Source organism: Perca flavescens, chromosome 12 (assembly GCF_004354835.1).
Source record: "Perca flavescens isolate YP-PL-M2 chromosome 12, PFLA_1.0, whole genome shotgun sequence".
Classification (NCBI taxonomy): domain Eukaryota; kingdom Metazoa; phylum Chordata; class Actinopteri; order Perciformes; family Percidae; genus Perca; species Perca flavescens.
Window position 1 is genome coordinate 29688223 of NC_041342.1, and position 27138 is coordinate 29715360.

General features: G+C 41.8%; 1 protein-coding gene across 1 annotated transcript in view; it reads right to left on the bottom strand.

Annotated features, from left to right (window-relative positions):
• si:ch211-207d6.2 (sickle tail protein) overlaps positions 1-27138 on the bottom strand; it is an 88959-nt gene that overhangs the window by 21605 nt on the left and 40216 nt on the right. The window contains exons 6-17 of the mRNA XM_028594355.1: positions 18559-18850; positions 17702-17975; positions 14719-15036; positions 13119-13223; positions 12252-12289; positions 11987-12135; positions 10507-10682; positions 5622-5758; positions 4465-4612; positions 3398-3701; positions 2535-2645; positions 7-304 (exon numbers count right to left, since the gene is read on the bottom strand). Coding sequence (XP_028450156.1) covers positions 7-304; positions 2535-2645; positions 3398-3701; positions 4465-4612; positions 5622-5758; positions 10507-10682; positions 11987-12135; positions 12252-12289; positions 13119-13223; positions 14719-15036; positions 17702-17975; positions 18559-18850 — 2350 coding nt within the window. The remainder of the gene's footprint in view (positions 1-6; positions 305-2534; positions 2646-3397; positions 3702-4464; positions 4613-5621; positions 5759-10506; positions 10683-11986; positions 12136-12251; positions 12290-13118; positions 13224-14718; positions 15037-17701; positions 17976-18558; positions 18851-27138) is intronic.

The following is a 27138-nucleotide window of genomic DNA, read 5'->3' on the forward strand; positions in this document are numbered from 1 at the left end:
TTCTACCTTGCAGCGTCGGGTCCAGAGCCGTGTTCTGCTCTGACTCTGATGCAGCGGGGGGGATCTGTCCTGAGGCAGAATCGGAGCAACCCTTTCTGGTATCGGACACATTCAGATCAGGGATGGACATAATCAGGCTGGCCTGGGCTTCCTGGAGGGCCTGGTCACAGTCTGTGTTGGTGTTGGTGGGTGGAGGCTGACTGGTGTCGCAGCTGGCGGACTGCTGGGCTTGGCTGGTGCTCGAGGGGTTCCTGCTGCCAGTTTCTACACTCAGACTGCCCACTGGAGTTTGTCTCTCTGCAGCCTGAGGGGGGGCACACAGAGTCACACAGGTTGATGATAGCTGGGGGTTTGTTTAACCCTTTCATTGTCCTCTGGTCAAATTTGACCCGTTTTAAAAAAAAAAAAAAAATGTATATCATAAATATGAGTTTCTTTCAACCAAATTGCCCAAAAACAACATTGATGTACATTGTATTTCACAGGTAAAATCAATGATTACTTCCATTGAATTTTGAACTTTGGGTGTTTTATTCAAATTTAAAGCATTTGAAAAAAATGCTCAAATTGGTTTCAAAACAGCATCCTAACTTCACTCAACATCCTTTGATCTATCCTTTGAACTATTAGTCAAAATAATTCATAGTTTCTAATTTTCGTAGCCATATACATAATGTAACTGACCATGGATAAAATAAAAAATAAAAAAAGCGTTGAAAAAAAAAGACAAAAACATTTACAAATCAATCAAAAGCATCGAAGAAAGCTACAAAAACGTCAGGTAAAGAAAGCTCCAAAAAATGTGTTAAATAAACATTTTCAATTTTGACCCAGATGGACAACAAGTTTATTGTTGACGCGAAGAAAACACACGGGTTAAAACTATTATCAGGCCTGAAACTGGGGGAGAACTCACTCTCCTATCCACTAGGCCAGGGGGGTCAAAGTCAACTTCACTAAGGGCCACACTGGAAAAAAAGAAATCACATCAAGGACCAGACATGTTTACTTTATTGATATGCTTTTATTTAATCGAAAATGTCTCATATAGTCTTCTCACTTACAGCTTGGTCGACATAAAGCCCCAAAAAATGTAACTTAGCCATCAAAGAAAAAAGCGACAAAAAACTCGGAAAGAAATGTAAAAAAATGTGACAAAAATGCGACAAAAATGTCTGAAAAGTGGCAAAAATGCTGAACAAAACGTAGTTGGGCCAAAATGTATTATGAACCTAAATTGATATACGGGCCTCTGTCAAAATCTGCAAGGGGCCGGATTTGGGCCTTGAGTTTGACACGTGCACTAGGCTAACAACGTCTAAGTGGGCTCAATTTAGTTAAGACGGGTACACTATAAAAAAAAAAACTGTGAAAAAACTAATTTACCGGCAGCTGGAAAAAACCTTCAAGTACAGTTTGTAGCTGTAATTTTACATGAAATATTGTGTATTCTTTTGGCTATTTAATGTTTAATAAAGAATATTTAACTGTTTAGTTTCTTTATCCTCTAAAACATTAAAGAGCAGTTCGAAACAATTAAAAACATTCATTAAAGAATATAAAAACAGCTTCAATATTATGATTAACGTCAGTGTGGATTGATTTGACATTTAATAAAAGGGTATTTGTTCAGTGAGACGTGTGAGAGACGGACGTCAAAAAAAGCTTCTAAAAACAGTTTCAGTGAGGACTGGCCCTTTTTGTGGTTGTAAATAGAACTTTCATCCCTCGCTTAAGAAGGGAAAATACAGAGCGAGAGAGAGACACAAAGAGAGGGAGAGAGAGAGAGAAATAGAGAGAGAGAGAGAGAGAGAGAGAGAGAGAGAGAGAGAGAGAGAGAAAGAGAGAGAGAGTGCCGCCAGCACAAATACATCATATCTAAAAGTGACGGCACACTTCTTAAGATATTTGACATTTGAAAGTTTGAGTAATCCCTTGAGCTTAACCCTCCTGTTGTCCCCGGGTCAAATTTGACCCATTTTCGTGGTTGGGTTGGAACAGTGGGTAGAGCAGGTGCACATACTGTATACTTAGAGGTTTATGTCTCGACGCAGAGGTCCAGGGTTCAAATCCAACCTGTGATATAGCCTGCGTGTCTTCCCCTCTCTCTCCCCTTTCTCACCTAGCTGTCCTTACAAATAAAGGTGGAAAAAGCCCAAAAACTAATCTTAAAAAAAAACATTGACCCATTTTCTAAAAGTTTCTATATCAGAAATTTGGGTTTCTTGTAACCAAATTTTTAACAAAAAAAGTAACGTGGATTGTTCGCTACGGCGCTCTTCACAAGTAAAATAAATGATCAGCTGACTTCTTTCATTGATTGTGGGTGTTTTTATTCAATTTGATAGCATTTGGAGAAAAAAAAATCCTAAAAGAGCGTTGAAAAAAAAAAAAAAAAAAAAAAAAAAAAAAAAAAAAGTTGCATGGTCGACGGGAAGACGACACACGGGTTACACTTGATGATCATCCATGAATTGCCAAAACATTAGAAGTATAAAAACATAATAGTAAGTGAGTAGATATTTCACACTGACCCCAGTATGTGTCTGTGAGTGTTTGACGGTGGTCCGGTCCTGTGTTGGGGATTGCAGAGGCCCCGGTCTCCTCTGCAGGGCCGGGCTGCCCTCTCTGCTGCGAGGACTCACCTTCACAGCACAACAACATTTCTCATGTTCTGCACTACCAGAAACCTCTGTTTATACACTAGGGCTGCACAATAGACTTTTTACTTTATCGTCATCACAATATCAAACTGGTGCAATAAGCACACTGTGAAAAGCTGCAACATATCGCGAAAGACACTCAAGAGATTTTTTGACTCAGTTGAGTAAGAAAATACCAGTAGCTGTCATTCTTTTTCTTTTATTTTTAGTGGTGCCTTTTATATTTAATTCAATGTTCAACTTGTTCAATAAAAGAATGTTGTTCCTTTCATTTGTTTTTAATTTGTTGTATTTTAGCAGAATACTAAAAGCAGCAGAAAGGCAGAACTGAGAACACTTTAATATTTTATATATATAGATATATAGATAGATAGATAGATAGATACTTTATTCATCCCGAGGGGAAATTTTAGGCATTCAGTAACTTACTCACAGCAATTGAAAGAGTTAAAAATTTGTGAAGTGATTACAAAGGTCTGCATGGACTGACCATGTGATGCAATGACGATGATAGGGTGCTCTGGTAGAGTGTGTACAATGGTGGTAGTGCAAAAGTGAACAGTGCAGGGATTGAATTTATCGCAAGCAATATTGTCATCGCGATATTCAACAACCTTATTGCATATTTTCCTGATATTGTGCACCCCTATTATACACACATTATATACCCCATTAGTCCCACATTTTGTAATGTTATAACCATTCAGCGAATGGACCAATCGTCAGTGCTGTACCTTGGCCACGGTGGGGGAGTCTCGTCCATGAGTGGGTGTCAGTGGGGGGCTGGGGTGGTGCTGGGAGGGCTGGATCACTGTGGCTGCTGCTGTGTTTATTCTGCGGGCCGTGACGGGAGAGGCTGAGCCCACCTGACTGCCAGAGAGGGTAGGGGTGGGCAGAGGAGGTCTGACCGAGGATCGAGGCTGGGGTTTGGGGGAGCTCTGGGGGCTCTGGGTCTTCAAGGGGCCCGGTTCAGTTTGTAGGACCTTTACAGACTCCACATGGGCTGGTCTGGCTTGGGTGGCTGACTCTGACACATACCTGTTGATACCAGGGAGGACAGAGATGGCTATATTCGCATCAGCATTATTTTCCGGCCAAACAGAATGGTTTTAATGGAACTGTGTCCATCCTTGGACACTTTTTGGCTAATGTTCTATCAGAGTATCTTTTTGAATACGAATATAAATTATCTTGTCATGTTTTCAGTTGATTTAATCTTGTCAAACTTAAAGGTGCACTATGAGTTCCTGCATGACATCCCTTCTGGGCTGGCAAAATGAAGCTAATACCGGTTAATTAGCCATGCGCTACCCTTGGCCGTACTCGGACACCCCTATCTCCCCGATGTAAATCACTGGGTGCTTTTTATCGGGGGTATTAACCATATTAACAAGTTGCCCCAGTTTAACATCAACGCTCTCAAATCATCCAGGAATGTACTTCTGTTCTTCACAATGAAATAGCATGCTTCAACAACTCCAAATTATGCAGTAAAAGCTCCTTAATTTCCACTTTGAATGTAAAGTTTTACCGCCATCTTTCTGCTTTTTCTCATCAAAGTCACTTTTGTATACAACTTAGCCATGTAAATATCCATGTAGATATATGAAAATTCACACGTAGATTCTTAGATGTGTATACATTACTTTTATTTGCAATTCGGGGGCGATCGCCCAGGAGAAGTACAACGGGAAGACTGGAAAGTGCGTCGGACCGGATGTGTCCGGGTACGGCCAATAGCTGCAAGCTGCGGCCGTACATGGACACGGTTACGATACTTCTGAGTAAAGTTTATGAGCACCTGCGGAGACGACTGAGGCCTTCAGTCAGGTCTTTGACCCTCTTCAGCATGGAGTCCATCTTGTGAGGCTCCTCCTTCAGGAACCGCACGGCCTCCACCTCCAGCCTCAGCACGGAGCGCATCTTCCCCTGCAGCTCTGGATACTCACCTGGAAGACAACCAAACAGTAGAGACGCCATGAAATCAAAAATGACCTTTACTCTGTGTAAACTTTGTAGTTCTACATATCGCCATATATAGTTATTTGAAAAGGAATCCGTTGGGTCCTGCAACCCTAAACAGGATAATTAACCCTTGTGTTGTTTTCCCATCAACCACACAGCTTTTTGTCATTTGGGGTCAAAATGAAAACCTTTTATGTTTTTTTTTCAATGTTTTGGTCGTCTTTTTCAACACTTTTTTGTGGCTTTTTTGACGTTTTGAAGTTTTTTGTCACTTTTTCCAATGTCTCTGTTTAAAAAAAAAAAAATGTTTCTTGTTTTTTACCCACGTTTTTGAAGCATTTTTGTAACTTTTTTCAACCTTCTATAATTTATTTTTTCAAATGCTATAAATCTAATAAAATACCCAAATTAATTGAAAATACTGAACTGATCATTTATTTTACACTAAAGAGCGTTGTATGGAACCATCCACGTCATTTTTTTGGGACAATTTGTTGAAAGAAACCCACATTTTTTGCATAGAGACTTTTTGAAAATGGGACAAATTTAACCAACAACAAATTTGAGGAAAACAGAAGGGTTAATAATTGCTTGGTTTCTCGCAATTCTTCTTCTTAATCAGAGCATTCACATAAGGCAAGCATGACACGAGCAGAACGCTAAATATTTCCAAATCAATGAATCAATTGTTAAAAACACATTCCCATGGAAACGTTCCCCGATAATGCTTACAGTGTATCATGGTAAACAGTCCAGAAGTGCAGTCAAAGTGGAACAGTAAATACATAACTGATAGATGATTGGCTTTAGACTCAAAAGAAAAAGAATGAACGACATCACATTAATACCTCCCTTTCTAATAATCGTAGGTGGATGACCTATGTGATGGTTCCATTTACATCCAAAGTATTGATCAACTGCATCCTAGCCCACAGAGAGAAACTGTTTGATTCAGTCCTGTCTTGAAAAAAACCCAAACCCAAACCCACTGACCTTTAAGGATGGCCAGAGCTTCTCCAACCCTGCGCAGGTTGACCGCTCCCTCCTCCACGTCTCTCAGAGTGACTGACAGCTGGTCGGGACTGGAGGCGGAGCTATGTTGCAAATGGTTCACATAGTCCTCCAGTTCACTGAGAAAAAAAAGGCATCAAACATTTGGCATTAACAGTCAATGCAGGAAGAAAATGTAATGTGATAGCCTATTGTAGACACAAGATGGCAGCAGAGAGTACATTTAAGGGGGTACCAGAGTTCTGTTAGTGGCCTTGAAGTTAGAATAAAATTGTATTGTATTTTTAAGATGCAGTTTTGACAGACAGAGAACCCATTTCTTGTTATAAGCATTTCATTCTGACTTTCATTTCTTCTTAAATAGCGTTTTTTGTGTAGTGATTTCTAACAAACAGAGTGTAAATTGTAATTTCCCCACTGTGGATCAATAAACAATATATATTAAATTAAATTTGTGATGCTTACATTGTGTTGGAACACTGTTCAGATACCTTTCAGACTGGTTACCCATTCTGCTTATATATATTCAATTAGACCATCAAGTGATGGTCTTTTTTATTGGATTCATACGTTTAAATGAGAGCAAATAAAACCTTCCATGTCCAAAATGATTCATTAGATTTATGATTTGATTTCAACTTTATTGGGATGTATTCAGCTTTCACAAAGACTACTTACTGCAAATGTAAGCATGACTGGTTGCACAGCCTGACAGCTTGTTTTCTGATGCAAACCACCTACCCCAAATGACCCCAAAGAGGTATGTGCACAGTGGGATTGTCACCTTAAAGGTCCAATATGTAATATTTGTACTGTAATAAATCCAAAAATGACACCAATGCCTCATCAGATATTAAGGAAACATGTTAAACTGAAATTCTATCTTTTCTGACAACAATGCTAATGTCAGTATTTTTTCTTTTTGAAATTTACATTCCGTGACGGAATTTATGTTTATGTTTTGATCTGTGTGTTGTTATCAACGGCCCAGTTTGACAGGCAGGCCGGGTTGCCAGATATACCTGTAAAAACGTAAACCCAGCACGCTACAGCTGTAACGGTAGTACAGCCATGAAAGCAGCAAAGAAACCAACAGGATCAACGGAGATAGATTCTACATGACATAAAAAAAAGAATACAGCATGTTTCTAACAGTTGCGTGACCAGAGACGTAACAACCCCCTGGTAAATATTGGAGATGTATTTGAAAGATGGAGACAACTTAGATCCCAAAAGGACGCAGAGTTGGCTTATTTCCTCCTGAACAGGTAAACATTAGCTTCAGGCTAATTTATCACAGCTACTAGGGACGGGCATTTTTTGTCATTTCAACATTTGTGTAGTCACATTGAATTATATAGCTAGAGTACCCGAGTTGGTTACTCGACTGGTCCTGGCTAACGCCGCCATGCTAACCCTGCTAAATGCTAACGTTACCGGGAGGACCAGGCAAGCAGCCCATGGCTGTTTACAGCGTGTAGCCTCTTCAGCGGTTGGAGCCGACAACGGTGAGTTATTTTAAACCACGAGAGGGGGGCTGTAAATCGGAAAGAGAGGACTGTGAGTTTGCAGTGTGTTTAGCGATTGTTGCCGTAATTCTAAGCCAATGAAGTGTGTTCCGTCGGCAAGGTAGTGGTATTTTTAGCGTTTCGTATTGTAATTCTAAGCCGAGGAAGTGTGCCTGACTGGCGTGTGGAGAGGACAGTGAGGTTGTTGTGTTTTTAGCGGTTCATACTGTCATTTTAAGCCGAAAAAGTGTGTCTGTCAGTTGGTTACAGAGCTCCGCGTGAGCACGGGCTTTTATGACTGTCAATATAGCCAGCATCTACCGTTAGCTACTCCGCTGTGCTGTGGAGTAATGTCTGGCTATGTGAGACTAGCATCTAATGTTAGCTACTCCGCTGTGCTGTGGAGTAATGTCTGGCTATGTGAGACTAGCATCTAACGTTAGCTACTCCGCTGTGCTGTGGAGTAATGTCTGGCTATGTGAGACTAGCATCTACCGTTAGCTACTCCGCTGTGCTGTGGAGTAATGTCTGGCTATGTGTGACTAGCATCTAATGTTAGCTACTCCGCTGTGCTGTGGAGTAATGTCTGGCTATGTGAGAAAAGCGTCTAGCAACATTGTTGTGAATGCTGCGGTCTCAGCCTGGCAACCTCCGCTGAGTCTGGGCAGGAGGGGGCGGGGGAAACGACTCTCCAGTATTTTGAATTGGTAATGCAGTAACTATTTTAACCGCTAGCTGCCAGTATTACACACAATATTACATATTGCACCTTTAAAGTGTTAAACTGTGTGGGAAATGTGAAATAGCACTCAGCACATGTCAAATTCAAATGGTGTCATTTAGAGTTTTTTATCTGTGCAAAGTAATTGTTGAATGACGATGAAAGAAACAAAATATTGTGCAGAGTGAAAAGAGTGAAAAGTGTTCAAAAGCGGATATATACAAAGGTTACAGGAGCGTGCAGGATACCTCCTATTGGAAACAGTCTTAAATCATCTATCTCTACGGTATATATGAACAGGAAAGGTCAGTATCACATTTTCAGCTTTTCAGAGAGACTGGAGAAAGAAAGATCCTCCAAAATACATAGAGATCTGTAAGCTGGTGGAACAGAAGCTAACTCTACTAATAAAGTGCCATGCCTCTCAGATTATAAAATAGGTTGCTAAGCAGTACAAAGTAACTGACACTTGAGGCTTGTTTCTTGAAGAAAAGGGCGCAAGAGAAGCTAATGCCTTCTTGATGGGCTGTGTTGGTATTTTCTTAATGATGTACGTGATTTGGTGTGTGGAGAGATAATTGCATTATACTTCTTCTGAACCTCCTACTCGTGATGTTTGATAAATGCCAGGCTTCTGTTTGCCCGGTCATCTGGGCTATGAAGTCAGTGCGTAGCATGCTAACTATGAGAATGAGTTCTGATGTCTCTGGAAAGCCATGTCATACCAGATCAAATCACTCCCCGTGCCCCTGGCTCTATTTTTAACAATATGTTTCTTCACATTTTCTCTCGGCCTAAAGATTTTTGCCGTGCTCTGTCTTGCATGTCACCAATGATTTTGACTTCAGCTGCAGTGACATCATCAAGGGGCATGATGTCAGAGCGAGGGCAAATGTTCAAAAGGCTAAATCGCCACTTAAGGAATCATGGCCACTAATGGAACGTCCAAATGTTGTACAGTGTGGTAGGATCATAGCACGTGAAGGGAATAGAGCGGTGCGAATGTCTGCTGCTCGCTCCTGGAGCTTTTCCTTCCCTCCACTCTGCCGCTCAAAGACGCCCAAGGCGAGTCCACACAGCATTCCAGGACAGAATACTTAGGTATTGAAATATGGTATTGAATGACGAGGCATTTTTCGATACTGGATACGATGGAGGCCCTTCGGTCAGTGTCTAAAAAGTGTCGAATTTGGTACCCAGCCCTACTCAACTCAGATTTCACCCCCCTCCATCCATCACCTCTCACTCCAAAAAATGAAAAAAGCTAAGTTTTATTTATCACGATAAATGACGCCCACCCTTCCAAAGTCCACCGGATGACACTGGCGGCATGGAAAGGGAGGGTGGGCGCCATTCATCTGCATGTACTGTGCTGCAGTTACAAAGAGAAGGGCTCAGCCAATCCTCCCGTTCGCGAACCCGTGTTTCTCTTCTTAGCTTGTTGTCTGCTGGAAACTGATCAGTCACATGTCAATGACTGAAGGCTACAGGGTTTTAATCCTAGTGAATGTAAGAGATATGGACAGGATGTGTGTGGGGTTGGTTAGAAGGTGTTTGAAGGTTGGTGAGTTACAAGGTGGCCTGGTTATTAAGGGCTTAGAGAGTGAGGAGAAGGAGTTGAATACATTGTAGGACAGGGAGCAGGAGTGGGTCTGGAAGCAACAGACAGGGTAAGGAAGGCAGATTGTATTCAGAGACAGAATAACACATTGTTGGTTTGGATCTTTGACCATAAGAAAAAACTAGAATATGGTCTCATCCTTTTAAACAATCATATGTGACCTTTGTTGAACAGTGTTCACAAGGGTCGAATGCTAAAATGTAGTGGCACGGTAACGGTGACACAAATGAAGTCACAAAGTCAGTGAACTGACCCAGTAATGTCAGTAACACATAGGGCTGGACGATCATTCGAAAAAGTAATCGAAACCGAAATACAGAACCTCTAACCGACGTAATTTTCCCATGTCGGTTATTTTTCGTTTCCCATCTTTAATGGTTGAGCATATTTACAGGCCCTGTCAGTAAACTATGAGGGCAAAAAATAAATAGATTAATCGTAATCAAGGCATATCAGTCCTTCCAGTTTTTTTGTGATTGTTGCGGGCAAAAATCCTTGATTATGCGGCACGTTTTCTTAAAAAATGCGATAGAATATGCGGGATATTTATGCAATTTTATGTGATGAAATTGCGGGAACTAAGATATATGGGACTTTTTTACAACAAAAATGCGGGGATTATGAAATAATGCAAGGCCCGCATATTTTGCGCGGAAATCTGCAATTAATGCGCCGAAAGTGCGGCGTATTTGAAAAAATCCGGCCCCCGCATAAATATGCGGACTTTGGCTGATTATGCATTGAATTTTTCTGGAGGGACTGGTATATTATATATATTCAATTAATTTTTTTTTTTTTTACTTTTTGGACATATCATCCAGCCCTAGTAACACAGCAACATCTAAAGGTTTCTCACATTAGCCAGCATGAGCAAAAACGGTAGCAGCAAAACCTCTCAATGTCCTAAAGGGTGTTTTATTGATAATGAAATCACATTGTTATTTGCTACTTCTTCTTTCAAAAGTCAAGTAGTCTTTCTTCAAAAATATACATTCTCGAGTAAGTTCAAACTCTTACTGGAGCTGTGTGAGTATATTCTCCTCTGTAGCCAGGTAGTGGATCCTCTCCTCCTCCATCTCGGATCTGCGTCTGTACGCTGCCTCTTCGGACTGAGCCAGCCGGTCGTACATCAGCACCACCAGCTCCTGACCTGCCATCCGCAGCATCGAACCCACACTCTCCTGGTTCAACAGCTGGAACACGTGGAACAGCTCAGGAATGGGGATTCGACAACAGAACTTTATTTGCTTAGCTAGTGGTGAGGCCTGAGGGGGTCAGTCTGTCCCTCCTTGGTCCAGGATATAGCTAACGACTGACTTCATTGCCATAAAGTCTGGTCTGGATATTATCGTTCACAGAGGCCCCAGGACCTTCCATATCCTGCCACCGTCAGGCTCAAATTAACCTGGAACCAACACTTAGTTGACCTGATCGGTATGACATTTCTATGATCTCTGAAGAATAAGTCTACGTTTTTGGTTTGATTTTGGTTGTTTTGTTTTTGGTTGTTTTTAAAGGACCACGGCAACTTATTGGGACTTTAGCACTGCTACTTGGGCGGAGTGATTAGCGCAACACCTGAAAAGCACCGTTGTTACTCTCCTCACCACGGGGCTTCTCAGGTGCTGCGAGCAAATCACTCCGCCCGAGTAGCAGAAGTAGCAGTGCTTCGCCTTCTGAGAATATAGTTCCCAGTATGTATACGGTTAGAAGATGGCTGTGTCTCATGTGACCTTGTTATTTGTACACACTGTGACTATACAAATCACAACATGTAAATAGGAAAATGTTGGTGTTATTTTGTCCCTTGTTGGGAGCACTAGGCTAGATGGAGCCGGTTACCTCCAGGATCTGTGCTAAGCTAGGCTAGCGGTGGGTGCGTCAGACAGAGTTGAGACACGCACAGAGATGAGAAGGGTAGACTTGGGTGGACAGAGTTAGACTTATCTAACTCTGGGGGATACGGTGAATAAGCTAAAGTCCCAATAAGTCGGCATGTTCCTTTAAGACCATTAATTTCATTTTCATGTGTATTGCAATCAATATCTAAAGTTTTTCCCAAGCAACCACTCTGTTTCCCTGGTAGCACCTGAGGGTTTGACTAATACCTGGAACAATCATTCCACATAGTTTCTGTCCAAGCCCGACTTGAAAACCACAAATCCCAGCAACACTTTTTGGCCCGAGCACGGTTAAAAACCCAAATTTCCACTGCTGCCTGTAAGTACAATAAAACACCAGTACATTTGTGCCAACCCAAAACCGATTTTAGCCCGGGATTATTTTAAGAAATGACATCCTGGGTTGGGCCCCAATCGGGTTCGTGCAGAGAATCAAAGCTCTGATTGACATCACGGCAATTCCCATAAATGCCTACTGTCCTTTTCTGTCTACACGTGAAGTCATTTTGCATCCATTTCAGGTTACTGTGATGATGCTCATGATTATTATTATCAATGTCTCCTTGATTATAAGTAGTGAGCATACAGGTCCGTACCTGTAAGTGTCTGAGCTGGTTGAGTTGCAGTCGCAGCTCACACACATTTCTCTTTGCTAACACCAAGCTCTGCTGCAGCCCGCTGTCAGAGGGAGGGGCCTGAAGAGCCAGAGGGGCGGGGCTGAAGCTGTCAGGCTCAGATGACATTACTGAAAAAAAAAAAAAAAATAAAGAGATGATTATCATCATGTTTAGAGCATAAAAAGAAGTATGTTCTTGGTGGCAGCTAATGTCACCTCTGTTGAAAAAGAAGAAGACATCTCACCAGGTCTGTTGTTGAGAAGTTTGCGTTCAGCATTCTCACTGAAAAGACAAACAGATAGTTACATAATATATGGAATTGTTTTTGGTTTGTTTGATTTCTCACAGTTTTCTGTAATTTTTCTTGTTTTTAATCACTACTCATACATTCTCTGTTATGATCAGTTCTAACACTAGTAACATCTGGGCATGGGTGTAGTGAGGGTCCAGTGGGTCTAGCCAGGGTTCACACAGTACACAGAACTCATTACATGTTATTACCTGAAATAGCAAGACATGTCATATACAGGTCTACAGTATTGTGCAGAATTATTTTCTGGTTCACTTCTATAATAATTATTTTAGGGGTGAAAAAAGAAAATCAGATTCACGTATATATCCGGATTTTCCCTAGAATCAATATTTTGTATTTATTTATTTTTAACAAAAATTCACCAAAATATTTTCTGTTTATACCGTACCGCAGACAGCGACTACATCATATCCGTTTCCAGCAAATCCATGTTATGTTCTTCTTTGCAAATTAAATGTCAGACTGACTGACATGTGATGTGCATTCTCTTTAGAAACCAAGTTTTTAGAAATTTCTCATGATATATTTCTCATGATATATGTGTATAATTCCAAGGAAAATAAAATTGCAACATACAATACTATTGAATTGCAATACTTCTAGAATCGCAATAAATGAAAATCACAGTACAAATCAAACCAGCACCCATGTAACGTGAAAGACTCGAATTGGGCCCGATAATGTATGCTCTTATTTAACCTACATTTGTTGGTACACATATCCTGGATGCATCTTGAGTTGCTTCTGCTGAATCAAAGCTGCTGTTGGCTTAAAGGGATAAAGGCACATGTTACAGACCTGACAGCGTCCTTGACTCCTGGAATATCCGGTCCCATAGACAAAGCACTGTGCACCAGACCTGCTAGACTGGCTATCTGCTGCTCCATGGCTTTCATTCTCTCACTGAAAAATAGAAAAAACATGTGTACAGTAGCCATCACATAACAATAAAAAATGTGGTAGCTCTATAATATCTAAATCAAAGGATGTGTTGTCAATATAGCAAACACAATTGTGCTCCATAGCCTTACTAATGGTCAAAAACTCATAAAGTAATCTATATCCACGGCGTTTCATTTCCGGGATTGTTCGGGTGATGCTGGAAATTCTGCCGAATGTCTCTCATTTCAGTCCGTCATTGCTCTCTTTGTGTTGGCATTTTAAACTCCGGTCAATTTATGAGGACTATGGTTAACTGCTCCTCCGATCTCTGCAGGGTAAATCCAGACAGCTAGCTAGACTATCTGTCCAATCTGAGTTTTCTGTTGCACGACTAAAACAACTTTTGAACGTACACACGTTCCACCAAAACAAGTTCCTTCCCGAGGCTGTTTTGCAGAGGCACCGTCATCGTGTCCAGGGCTTAGCGCCGCCCAAGACGATTGTGATTGGTTTAAAGAAATGCCGATAAACCAGAGCACGTTTTTCTCCCATCCCAGGAATGTTGTGTGGACTAGCCAGACCCTCCTGCGCAGCCCTGTGGAGGAAGGTCTGGCAATGCGAGACTATGTATAAAGAGATATTTAGCTGTTTTTAATCTGGCTCTGTGTCATGGCAGTGTGTGCAGATGAACAGTGTTTGGTTTCCTTCAGCGGGCGGCAGCGCACGGAGCACCAAGCTGAGCAGAGCACGGCAGCGGAGGTCTGCCGGGTGAACACTGCCATACGCCACAGAGCTAAGCCAAACACTGTTCATAAAACAATATATTGATGATGATTGACGATGAGTATCGACAAAGTATCCCCTTAAGTCCCGGTGTGTAACGTTTTTAGTTGTTCATTATCAAAATCTGTGTTGCCCGTTCACAAACTTTTTCATGAATATTTACCACCACCATCAATTCCAAGTATTCCTTTTGGCTTGAAATTTTACATTTGCATGAACTTGGGTAGACGCTCCATATTCATGCGGCATCTTGAAATACGTTAGCCGGTAATGGACATTCAGGATATACTGCTCCGTCTTTTGCGTTTTCGCTTCCTACATGATAAACTCACAGGTGCTGTTAATGCTGCTAATGTGTATCGTAGCTTCCCGGCCCTTTTTGAAGAGTGAAGGCTAACCGTAGCTCTAATACGTACTTTGAACTGTGTGCGCGAGAGAGTTGATTGCGATGTATGAGCTATAGCTAGATGGGAGAAATTCCCACACTTTGGATCTTTAAGGCACTTCTGTTTTTGAGTCAAAAGTGAATTCAGACAAAGAAACTCTAACAGGCTAAACATGCAAAATTGCTGACATCATCCCTCAAATATCAATATCAATGAAAAACTAAGGTAGGTAGCTGGGAAGCTGGAACCTATGTCAGTGATTGAGGTTTCCCGTTTTTCCTGAATGCGCACCTCGTAAAGCGCTTACAATGAAGTAACGAAGGTGGTTACTCTGACTCTCAGCTCACCTCTGGGAGTTGCTGGCGGTCACATGACCCTGAAACAGTCTCTCAGGTTGTCCCAGAGGGCTGTCCAAAAAAACGGATGAGGCTGAGGACGACGAGCCACTTCCCCTGCTTCTGTTTACAATCTCCACTGGGGCTCCGTTACTCTCCCGTCGCACGGACCGGCGGATTGGCGACATCCTCTCTGTAGAAACCAGGCCCACCCCTCCAATGATCTGTCCGTCAATCATCCTGACTCCGTTGACTCTGTGAGGGGAAGGGGGCGGGGTTTTAGTTCCCAGTGGAGGAAGCTGGCTGTCTCCATACTTCCTGCTCTTCTGCCTGGACGGTGAAAAATTAGATGGATTAATATACACCTGGTTACGTGAACGCTGTCTTCATGGCCTCACTTGTACAGTAAAAATTCTATTATTGTATTCTAACAGTGTTTCCTTTAGGATTTTTTTTTAGCAGTGGGGACAGGTCTGTCCGAACAATAACCCATTCTTTATGGGGAAACCAAAACCCAAAGTATAGAATGAAATATTACACTGACTCACCTACCGTTTTAATGTTTCCAGATGTATGATCAGGACGATGAGCTGACAGAACTGACAAGTTTAACGTTGTCCAATTAGAACGGACCCATCGCGGTGACGTTTTTGGCGGAGCTGTTCATTTAATAGTCGACTCGGAAGAAAGCGAACGTTTTGACAATAAACTCCATCAACACAACAGTATGTGGAGTTAAACTGGACGGGCCCAATAACCTCTGAATAGTTCTACTCGTTGTTCAATTGCAATGTGAGCTGCAGGATCATTTAAAAGGCAACTGCGACTACATTGTGCGTCTGCCCTATTTCTGATACCGTGGCGGCAGAAATTTTGCAATGGCGGGCCGCCACTACAGAAACAACATAGAAGAAACACTGATTCTAATCAATTATGGATCAGTTCTTCATCTCTGCTTAAAGAGAGTTAAGAGGGGCATATTTACCTATATTTATAATATAATATATTAACATAAATTACTGTCTGGCGTGCAATGTGTTGCCGTAATGTTTTAATTTAGCATAGTATACTAAGAATACAGAAGTACACACAATAATCCATCTTGTCAGGCTTCAAGTAATGCGTTTGTGTCCGACCTACCAGTTTACCACACCAACCAGAAGATACCGGCATCTACGGGCGTGGTTTAGGTGTGTGTGACAGCCACAAGTGTTGGTTCAAAACAACAACGGTGGACGTGATTGACAGATGGTTCATCCAATCACCTGCCAGGTATTTTTTTAGGTGCCTGCCCTTTCCCAAACAGTTTTTTCCCCAATCGCTTTTATAATAACATAATAAAGTTATTATAAAAATGATTGATCGCATGATATTGGTTCCATCCATACTGCCAGGCTCTGAAAAAGAAAGCCAATATCAGCAACACCCTTGTGGATGTGCAGACCTATAGAGAGGATAGTTACTGTATGCTGCAGTTGCTATGGTAGCAGGCTGAATTAAGGTCCATGACCTCAGTCAACCTCTCACTTCCGGATCTCTGCTGTCACCTCCTGCTGCACGCGCTCAAACGAAGCACAACCGTCAGAAATAATCGCCTTCAGTATGGACAGCTCTGAGGAGTCTCTGAGTCCAACGTCAGCTGGACTGGGTTACGCTTCCAGAGACAGACACTGTATAGACCGAATCACCGTGGCGTCGCGCTGGCACAAAAAACACCTCCGGGTAGACAAATGGCCATCAATTTGAATTGCGGAGATATGTTAAATCAGCAAACTTCTTTATTTCTGTTGGCATTTTTAGCCGTAACTGTGACGTTTAAAGATATATAGTTAAACATGGAGGTTGGACCAATCTGACGTTTCTGCTTATTTTCCATACAGTGTTGTTTTGCTATCGTCTTTGATAAACCAAATCTAACAATATGAACGGCAACATCTCCCCGCCGGTCGGATCGAGTGGCCCAACAGGTGAATTAGCTCTAGTGAAAGTGTTGACATATGAAAGCATTAAACATGTATTTTAGATGAATAAGGTGAGAGTATATCCATTTGTTCCTCATCCCCATTTTCTCAGCACTGTTAAATTGTACATACGGGACGCAGGAGGGTTTTTTTTACTCTGAAGTTCTTGTAAACAAACATTGTGATTGGCTCTTTATGCATCTGGATTAGGGCTGCACGAAATGAGGAAAATATGTAATTGCGATAAAAAAATTAAGATTATTTTTGTGGCATTTTAGACAGCTTCGACATGAAAGGGGAGAGAGCGGGAGGAATGACATGCAGCAAAGGGCCGCAGGTCGGAACCAAACCCGCGGCCCCAGGAGCGGGGACTGAACATCTGTATATGGGCGTACGCTCTACTAGGTGAGCTACCCAGGCACCCCGATTATTTTGACTGATATTGCCATTGCGATACGATTCACGATATTGGAGGGAATTATATTTTTTGTATCATTACTGTCATATTCATTTAAAAATATAAAATTTTTGAAATTTTAATTATTATAGTGTGATTTTAGTGAGGATCTGTACCAAACAAAGATTTTTTTTTCTCTAATCTGTAGGATACAATTTGTAGGCTGGGATGTCTCTGCAGCACCACAACACTTCATTCAGAATGGTTTGACATAGAGCTGGGCAATATATCGATATTATATTGATATCGTAATATGAGACTAGATATCGTCTTAGATTTTGGATATCGTAATATCGTGTTATGGCAAAAGTCTTTTCCTGGTTTTATTTTTGTGAAAGCACCAACAGTCAACACAACAATATCGTTGCGGTATCGATATCGAGGTATTTGGTCATAAATATCGTGATACTTGATTTTCTCCATATCGCCCAGCCCTAGTTTGACACATAGTTGACCTTTAACAAATATTGCGCCCGCACTACAATTTTGATATTGCACTAGTCCATATTGCGATTTCAATAAAACTGTGATTAATTGTGCAGCCCTAATTGGATTGCGTTTGAATCAGTGTGCGTACCTGTGGAGGGAGCGGGTCTGGTGCTCCATGCTCTCTCCGTAGCCCATCAGGGGTTTAATGGAGGCCCGGTACTGCTGCAGCCCCCCGGGGATCCCCGTGACCCCGGCGTCAACCATGTCAGCCGTGAGAGAGGGCGGAGCGCTACACTGGGAGGAGGCCATGCTGAGGCGACCTCCTCCTCCATCCTGCATGGAGGAGCAGTAGGAGTCTGGGTAATGTGTTCCACCTTCGCCACGCACCACCAGGGCCATGCTCTTACTGTTGCTGATGTCATCTGACACGCACACACAGACACACACACACACACACACACACACACACACACACACACACACACACACACACACACATATTAAAACAATAACAATATTGTTGGCTTTATACAGTAAATCACAATGATGTGACTTGACTAATTTTCCTTTTGTCATCAACAGGCATATTGCATTTTGTAAGCTTGCAACAATGACTCAAACATTGAGTCCTCATCAGCTAAACCAACAGATGTTTGAATTCCTTCATTCTTTCTGCCATTAGGCTCTTAAATGCTGCTGATGGCAGCAACATGCAATATTCAGAGCTTGTAATGCTCGTAATGCTTTGATTTATGTATTTATTACTTTACTTAAGTTGGATTATGGTTCTATATTTATTTAATGTGGCTTAATTCCGGCAACCTGTGTGTGCCTAGCTGCACTTGCCTGGGTTATCCATGTGTTGACTTGCTGCTACAGACATGATGGTTAATTGAATGATTGCGATGGTGTTTATTTTTGTCTGTTGACTACAAAATTGAATTGCTCTTTAGGGATACAAAAAAGCTGATTGAATTGAAGCAGAGGAGCCTGCAGGTATCTCACCGGGCTTGACGTCTTTTCTCTCCAGTATGGCGCTGCTGCTGCTGCTGCAGAGGGAGCTGGATCGCCCGGCCGCTGACAGGCGATCCCGTGGTAACGTGGCGCTGCTTGGATCCCCGATCGCCGCCTTCCCCCCTGTGCTCCCTCCGCCGTACGCCATCCTGGAGGGAGACGAGGGCATGGAGCGGACCATTGGTGGGGACATGGAGCCCTGCAGGCTGTGCAGGGTGCTGCGGCTGGACGACGACAGGGCGTGGACAGGACTGTGACTGCCGTACAAAACCTCTTTGGAGATCTGCAAAAAGAAAAGAAAAAGAGTGCTCTAAAGCTATGCTCTGAGGGATATCATTGCTCAGACTTGGGAATTAAAATGCTGATTTAAAGAGTTAATTTCGTCTTAACAAAGGTCACCCAACCAGAAACTGTGGACAGAAAAACCTTACATGTACTGTATAACCTTTAATTGTCTCGACATCCTGAAATAACTTTTATACATGTTTAGAAATACTGTACTGTTTATTAATACGATGGAGTATTTTTGCAGTACAGAAATGCCAAAGACATGTTTTGAAGAGTTGTTCAGTGTTCAATCAGTTAACATAAATAATGGTTGAAAGAAAGCTTTTCAAATCAGGAGTGACAAAAATACCCAAATATTTTAAGCCATCCTTTGATACCCAAAAAGGAGATTGTATGGTCATATTCTGGAGATTACTGAATGCCATTTTATAACTTGACAGCACTAAATGAGGCTATAGAGTCCAGAACTGCTGGAACTGATTTCTCAGGATTACTTAAATACAGGAGGACATCATCAGCAAATAATGAATTAACATGGTTCTTTTCACCTGCTGTAATACCGGTTAGGTCCGGATTAGTCCTGACGGCCTCAGCCAGGGGCTCAATAAACAGTGTAAACAATAAAGGTGACAGGGGGCACCCTTGTCTACAACCTCTGCACAGTGAGAACCCGAAAGAAAGCTTTTCAATTGCATACATAGTAAAGAAAAAGAGTAAATAAATGCAAAAATGCCCCAAGAAATCTCAGAATGCCCGTAAAATACATGATCAAGGGGGCAGAAATTGCCCCTAAGATTTGGAAAAATATATGTATATATCTACCAATTTAGGCCAATATCCTTATTATACATTAAGCCATCATTTTATTTTATTAAATTAATTGAATTTCCATCTCTGATATGAAATGCACTGATAACAGCAATAGCACGCTTTGTGTTTATCTATGTTGTCACAAGGTGCTGATTCCTGCCTGCATTTAGTTCTGGGCTCATTTCTCATTGAAAAACAGCTACTTTATGCACTAATGACTATTTTCTTTTTAAAGTGCCCCCATGCACTGACCTTTGATATTTTTTAAATTCCTACACTGAATGAAGGCTACATGAATACATGAAAGTTGAGTCAGTAGTGAATGATTTAACTCTTGTGTTGTCTTCCCGTCGACCAAGCAACTTTTTGTTTTTCTGGGTCTAAATTTAAAAAAGGGGTGACCTCTAGCTCACCCAGTAGGAGCATGTGCCCCATTTAGTCCTTTGCAGCGGCCCAGGATTAAATCCAACCTGCGGCCCTTTGCTGCGTGTCCTCCCCTCTCTTTCACTCCACCCTTTCCTGTCCATCCACGGTCGCTATTGAATAAAGGTAAAAAGCCCTCCCCAAAAAATCTTCTAGTCACTATTCCCAATGTTTTTGTCATTTTTTTCCCACGTTTTTGTTGATTTTTTTTCTGCATTTTATTCTGACGTTTTTACTTCTTCTTTTCAACATTTTTTCATCAATTATTTTTCAAATGCTATAAATTTGAAAAAAACACCCAAATTCAATGGAAGTAGTGAACGGATCATTTATTTCACTTGTGAAGAGCACCGTATATGAAACCATCCTCGTTATTTATTTTGACAATTTGGTTGAAAGAAACCCAAATTTCTGATAGAGAAACTTTTTGAAAATGGCTCAAATTTGACCCGCGGACAACAGGAGGGTTAATGTTCAGAACGGGTTTGCTCAGACCAACACTAACGCTTTTAATGTTTTATATCACTTAGTGTCATTACAGTAACTTTAGTTCAGATTTTTTCTGTAGTTTTGTAGGCTTAAAGTGATGGTTCGGAGTAATTTCACAGTACTGCCAAAAGGTCATCCTCAAAAGATTTAAAGACTTGATTCAAAAACATCTTAATTTGGCAGATATAAAATGAAAAAAGCTACACTATTTGGATTGTTACATGCCCTGGGGGGGAGGAGCTTCTTAACAATGAGACGTCTGCCAGGTGTGCATGAGATGAGATTAAAACTGGCAACAGCAAAGGCTGAATGCTCTCGGAGACCAAAACAATCCCAGTGCAGGAAAAAACTGCTTTTACAGAGAAGCCCTGCATAGGCGAGCAGGTGTGTGTGTGTGTGTGTGTGTGTGTGTGTGTGTGTGTGTGTGTGTGTGTGTGTGTGCGTGCGTGCGTGCGTGCGTGCGTGCGTGCGTGTGTGTGAGTGTGTGTGTGCGTGTGTGTGTGTGCGTGTGTGTCTGAAAGCAGCGCAGCGTGGGAAGAAGTCAAAGTGTCGACATGCTCTCATGAAGCCAGTGTATCAACACGTGTGAAACACGGGTTGACTTCATGCTGCGCTCCACAGCCGTAACCACGCTGACACACAAACCGTCAGATCAACTGATTCCTCTGCTGCCTGATAACGTGTTAAACAACCACAGTTGAGTGGCTCCAGGCTCTGACTGCCAGGCTGATCCAGGAACAGCCAGTGCATACGGCTGCTGCTGCTGCTGCTGCTGCTGCAGCGGCTGTGTAAACCTCGCAACTCTGACCTAAAATATTCTCTCTGCTTGTTTCCTTCAACTTCATCTATTCATTATCAGTACCTGGTTGCAACTGGGCATATACTGTATTAATATACACATGCATGCAATGAATCTGCACAATTGTGCACAGCAGTGGTTCAGTTTGGGATTTCCTTCCTTTTCCTGGGAGACCCTTTTTCAGTTCCCAGTAAACAGGCCTGGACTTGTTGCATTTCATTCAAAAGTGTCTGGGTGGTCCCACTAAGCCGTTTTATATATCAGGTTCTGCCATCATGGAGCTCTGTCAAGCATTTAACTGAAGCCAGTATCCTCATCATGTTGTGCAGCCATGTATTCCTGAAACTCCACCAACGTTTGATTTGAAATTCTACTGGATGTTAGGCTGGATTTTTGGGTTTGATGCACAAGGCATCTACTTGGTTTCCATTGTTTTTTTTTGAGGTTGTAAGGATATAGGATGCTGTATGCTGTACAGATCGTAAAGCCCTTTGAGGCAAATTTGTGATTTTGGGCTATATGAATAAAATTGACTTGAATCGGTGCAGATGAACGCAACCATCACTTTTTGTGACTTTTGTTTCCCATTCTGAATAAACACTGTTAGCAATTGTACACTGCATTGAAGCAATCACTGTCAGGAAATCAAATCAAAGTAGTTAAGTGAATGAGTAAACTACTTTGCATCCACTCATCATTCACTTAGTCAGGTTGAGCTGCCAGAACACACTGATATCATGACAATGTAATGGTGTACTCTGCAATCATGGCCACACACTTCAGCTTTGGGGGCTTTCTGAAGCCTTGGGCGTGTGGACTTTTGCCTCCGACAATCTCTTTGTCTGTCCTTTTCTCGTGTTCCCGCCATTAATCATGTTAACAAGCATGTCTTTTCCTGTGCTTCTGTACACAAAGCAACATCACTGCACATATGTGACTCAGAATGACAGAGCCTAATCTTACATGGCATTCACTCCGTCCCGTTTAAATCTAGCGCAACGTGCAGTGTGCTCTGCAGCTCTACTCTGAAAAAATCCACAAAAAGGAAGAATTTCAATGTGGGTTAGAACTCTGTAAGTGTTTAAGTGCATGTTGCAGTATCATGGAGCCTGACTGTGTTATATAGTAATTACTTATATTATAAAAAAAAAAATAAAAAGTAGTTTGTTGATACAACCGGTAGTAGGCACATAATCGCATACCGTGATTAGATGTTTCCATCATTTGTCATGTCACAACACACGCGGAATCCAAACCCGGAGCGTAAAAACACGGTTAGTGGGCGTTCATTACAGGGGGTTCTCCTCGGTCAACAAACAGATGGACAGTTATACACAAATATGTCAGCTGGCACGTCACAATGTGGCTCATCTTTCACCACAGCTGACAGTGAGGAAAACACCACGAGAGATTTAAAAAAAAGGCTGTATGTGAAATCACTCCCTATTTGCTACATAGTGCCAATATTCACTTTCACTCTATTTAAGTGTCTTTATTCCAAGTGTGACGTTTGTGCACAACATACATAGTGCCCCCTTGGATTTCTTTTTCTCCAACTGCAGACATCTGCACTGGTACGTAATGCCTCCAGGAAATAGCCACAGCCTTGCAGTCTCCAACACTGACCCTGACAAGCTCCTACTCTGCTTTTACAAACCACACTAACTGCCAGGCCATGTAAATGGAAGGGTCATCCACACTAAGAATGAGAATGATAACTCGGAGCCCGAAAAAAAGATATCGCTGACCTGTTACTGCTCTGCATTGCACAGAGAAGGAAATGGAAAACCAAAAGGAAATGGGTTCATGAAATTACAAGAGTTGACACATTTTATTCATATTTTGGCATGAGTCAGCATCAATTAGATGGTATCCTGGCGATCGTCAAAGAGGACATGAGTAAGAGAACTAAACAAACGTTAGAGACCCCATCAGCAGCCTAACATTACGTTATACAAACGTTCAATAAATCGTATATCCAAGACTGAGTGATTAGAGTTAGAAGGATTTTTAAATGATATATTTATTGTTAGCGTTCTTACGCTTTGGCTACATTGAACGTTCGCGGAGCGTATGTGCCGCGGAATGTGTCTTTTAACCGGCTACACCTGCAGTGCACACACGGCGTAGGAGTGTGTGAGTCAGAGGCGAGACGGAAAGCTTTTGCTTTGAGATTGTTTTTTGGGCCTGCACGGCGCTGTGACAACGTCAATATGCTGTCAGCTGATATCAGAGGACGCAGGCGAGGGAAACAAGAAATAAAAGTCATTAAGTTGTTTCCTGTGTATCTTAAGTTTAATTCAAAAGAAATATAGACACTTTATGATCCATTTCTGTGTAAAAAGGCTGCACACACCTCGCTTAAAAATATATATAAATCGAAGACTGGCCGATTTTTACACTTGTAGAACGGATCTCCGTGGAGCATACGGAGCGCTACACGCTGCGCTCGCGTCCGGTGTAGCCAGTTTCAATGATTATAGTGGAAGTGTAGTTTTGGAACGTCCGCTCCACTTACACCATGGGTGCAATGTAGCCTTTCATTTGAGGTCGGGAAGTTGGGTCTGGACTTGATCCGTTGTGGAGCAACTATGCTCCAACCAGAGCTGTTCGGACCAATCAAATTGTCAGGGCGGGCATTATACAATGATGGACAGATGATCAACAGTAACGTATATCAACCACGTCACCAAAGAGCGCTTGGGTCGAATTCTTTACCACAAAGACGGCTTGCCTGCCGCTGAATTGAGATATGTAGATTCCGCCTGTTATAGAAGATATCAACAGCGCATTTTAAAAGAGATCACGTATGTATACACGTTGCCCGTCCGCATGGCACGGAAACTGACGCCTCTGCCTTTGCTCTGTCGAAGCCTGCCTTTGACTCGCAGCTTCTGTGACGTCTGTCTCCATTGCTCTGATTGGTTGGAGGTCTATCCAATGGAGTGCAGAGGCATTTTCTTTCCTGGTTCGGTTGGCACAACGCTCCAAAATCACAGCCCAATGGAGCAGCATCAGATATATATTCTGACTAGAATCTGAGTATGATGACATCAGGCTAGGCCCTTAACAGTGGAACAAGCTCAATCAGAACTGTGTGCCAAAGTTTAGCTTTAAGCACAGAGACTTGCTACTGCAGTGTGTTTGATAGTTAGCCTACTTTTAGTGTCTGTTGAATATTAAAATTCAACGTTAAATATTGTTTTGCATATGAATTTGATTCAGTCATAGTTTACAAATAGTTTACAAATGATATAACTGGATTATCATTAAAAATAAATTAAAAAAATCGACATTGCCATTATGGCAAGAATATATAGGACTTCTGACAACTTCATCCAAAATGTTCCCTTACAACACAGATAACCTCCTCTGACAGGGTTAGATACGTCATTGTTTCTAATTGGCGACACTTTGAGCCATGGTCAGTGAAATCAACACATAAAGCTGGAAAAATGATGCCGAATAATTGTGTTTACCTACAAACGTGATAACCATGTTCACAGTTTCCCAGCCCACATAATTGAAGTTGTTTTTTTTTTTTTTTTTCATGCAGCACAAATTCCACCACCTTTCCGTTGGACTGCAACTCGCTGTCGGCCGCACATGGGCATCGCTATTGTTCCTAATGTGATTCAGAAGTTCTAGTTAATAAAAGATAATACAGATAATAAAACAATGGATATCTTAAGTCTTTTCTCCATTTAAACAAAAACACAACCGACGTCTCGTTTGCACAAACTTCTGCTATCGTCTCGGGCTTAACTCAAATGAATAAGTCACAGTGTGAAATCGACTAAGTGAGTATTTAAATCAGTCTGACCAATCGTTTCAACCTGAAGGTTTTTGCCACGCAAACACAATGCAATGCACCTCATTATAGAGGTTTCAATCTACACCCAGATCCAACCAGACTGTGTACTGAGTTTTTATAATTACACATTGATACGCTTCTCCTGTGTAACCTGTTGAGTTGATGCAGCTCATGTTCCAAACTCGACTCTAAACACACAGCTTTGTCAAAATGTTGAAATACAGTTTGTGCTGTTTGGGACTTACCTCAGCACTAACACAGGCAATAGTCCAGAAGCTGTGCAGATGAGAGGTGCACAGCAGCCTGCATGACTGAGTGGCTTACACCATTCAAATCCATCTCTTTATTTGAAAAAAAAAAAAGGGCACAGGGCACACAGACGGCATGTCGTAACACATAAACTGCCAAGAGTCGGATAATACGACATCAAAATAAAGCCTCCAGTGTAACGTCCAGACCAGTTAAACAAGGAGGGCAGGTTGTCAATCACGTGATTGTTGCAGCACAAATTGAGTCGGCACAGATTCTCCACAACAACAAAATCTCCTTCCAACTGTGAATCAGCTCTGACTGGCTCTCAGCTAACACGCAGCATCTTCTCTCTCAGCACGCACAGTCACACATAAACACACGCACACACACGCACACACACACACACACACACACACGCACACAGAACTCAGAGTTGTTAGCCCACAACAGTAGTAAGTACGTTTTTATTTTGAAAATTCATATATGATTTTCATATATCAAAATATGATGGAGGGCTCAGAGCCAATGTTGGGTAAATAGGTGTATTACCTATCATGTGAAAGCTCTCGGTGAGATACATTCAGTGCCAAAAGGACGCAACTGTAATGATGAGCCATAGGTTGTAATTAAAACAAAACGGCAAGAGGGAGGTTTTGGCAAGGAGCATGCTAACAAGGTGTGGGCTTGGAGCCAAAAGGGGCATCCGTTGACCACCAAACTTGAATCAGCTGCTGTTGCCACGCATTGAACACAATAAGTGATCATTTTGCCTTATTAGATTAAGCATCACTATGGAAACAATACTTCTACAGTTTAAATTAAAAATATGAATTTTAATTTTATTTTTTTTAAATGGCAAAAGCCTTTTTGGCACAAACATTATCTTAATAGACTAGTGCTGAAAGGAGTGGTGTGTAGGTCAACAGTTGTAAACCACATTCATTTTCACTCCAATGTTTCAATTACACTTTGATCAACACCGAAAAAAGATAAGAACAAGTATCTTCTTCTTAAAGTAATGCTCAGCAACGTTCCCCAAGCCTTTCAAAGTTACAACAACACACATTTATTTGCTCCAAGCCCTATGTCTCACATTTGAACTGAAGAGATACTATGACTAATTACAGCTGTTTTACCCAAACTGATGCTCATTTTAACGTTCCCTTATTTCTACAGGGACAACGTAATGTACAGGAAGTCACAAGATCTGTATTCAAGAATAATTACTATGATAAGCATAACATGGGGGAATGAACGTAGAACATTCCACATACTAAATTGGACTGTCTCGAGGTCACACCATACTGTTATAGTGTATGTGAATATCGGACATCAACAGAAGGCAGTGGGCAGTGAAGGAGGCGCTTCTCTGTCAGCATCTTATCTGTCAGACTAGTGGGAGCAGAACAGCGTCTTTGGCGTTCTGACAGAATCAGACCCCCTTACTGACAAAAGCTTCCCATAATCCCAGTAACTGGCAACGCAGGGGTAGTGCGTACTGTAATTGAGCATTTTATAAACATCCCAAACTCATGGATGGAAAGCAGAGGCGTGTTATCAGGACAGCTCTGAGAACATGAAGCATGGACATTGTCAAAGTCCTCCTGCAGCAGCAGCAGCTCACAGAATCACATCAGCTCTGGGTCTGAGCTCTCTAACCAACTGTCTACCAGTCTCTCCAGAAAAACGCAATTAT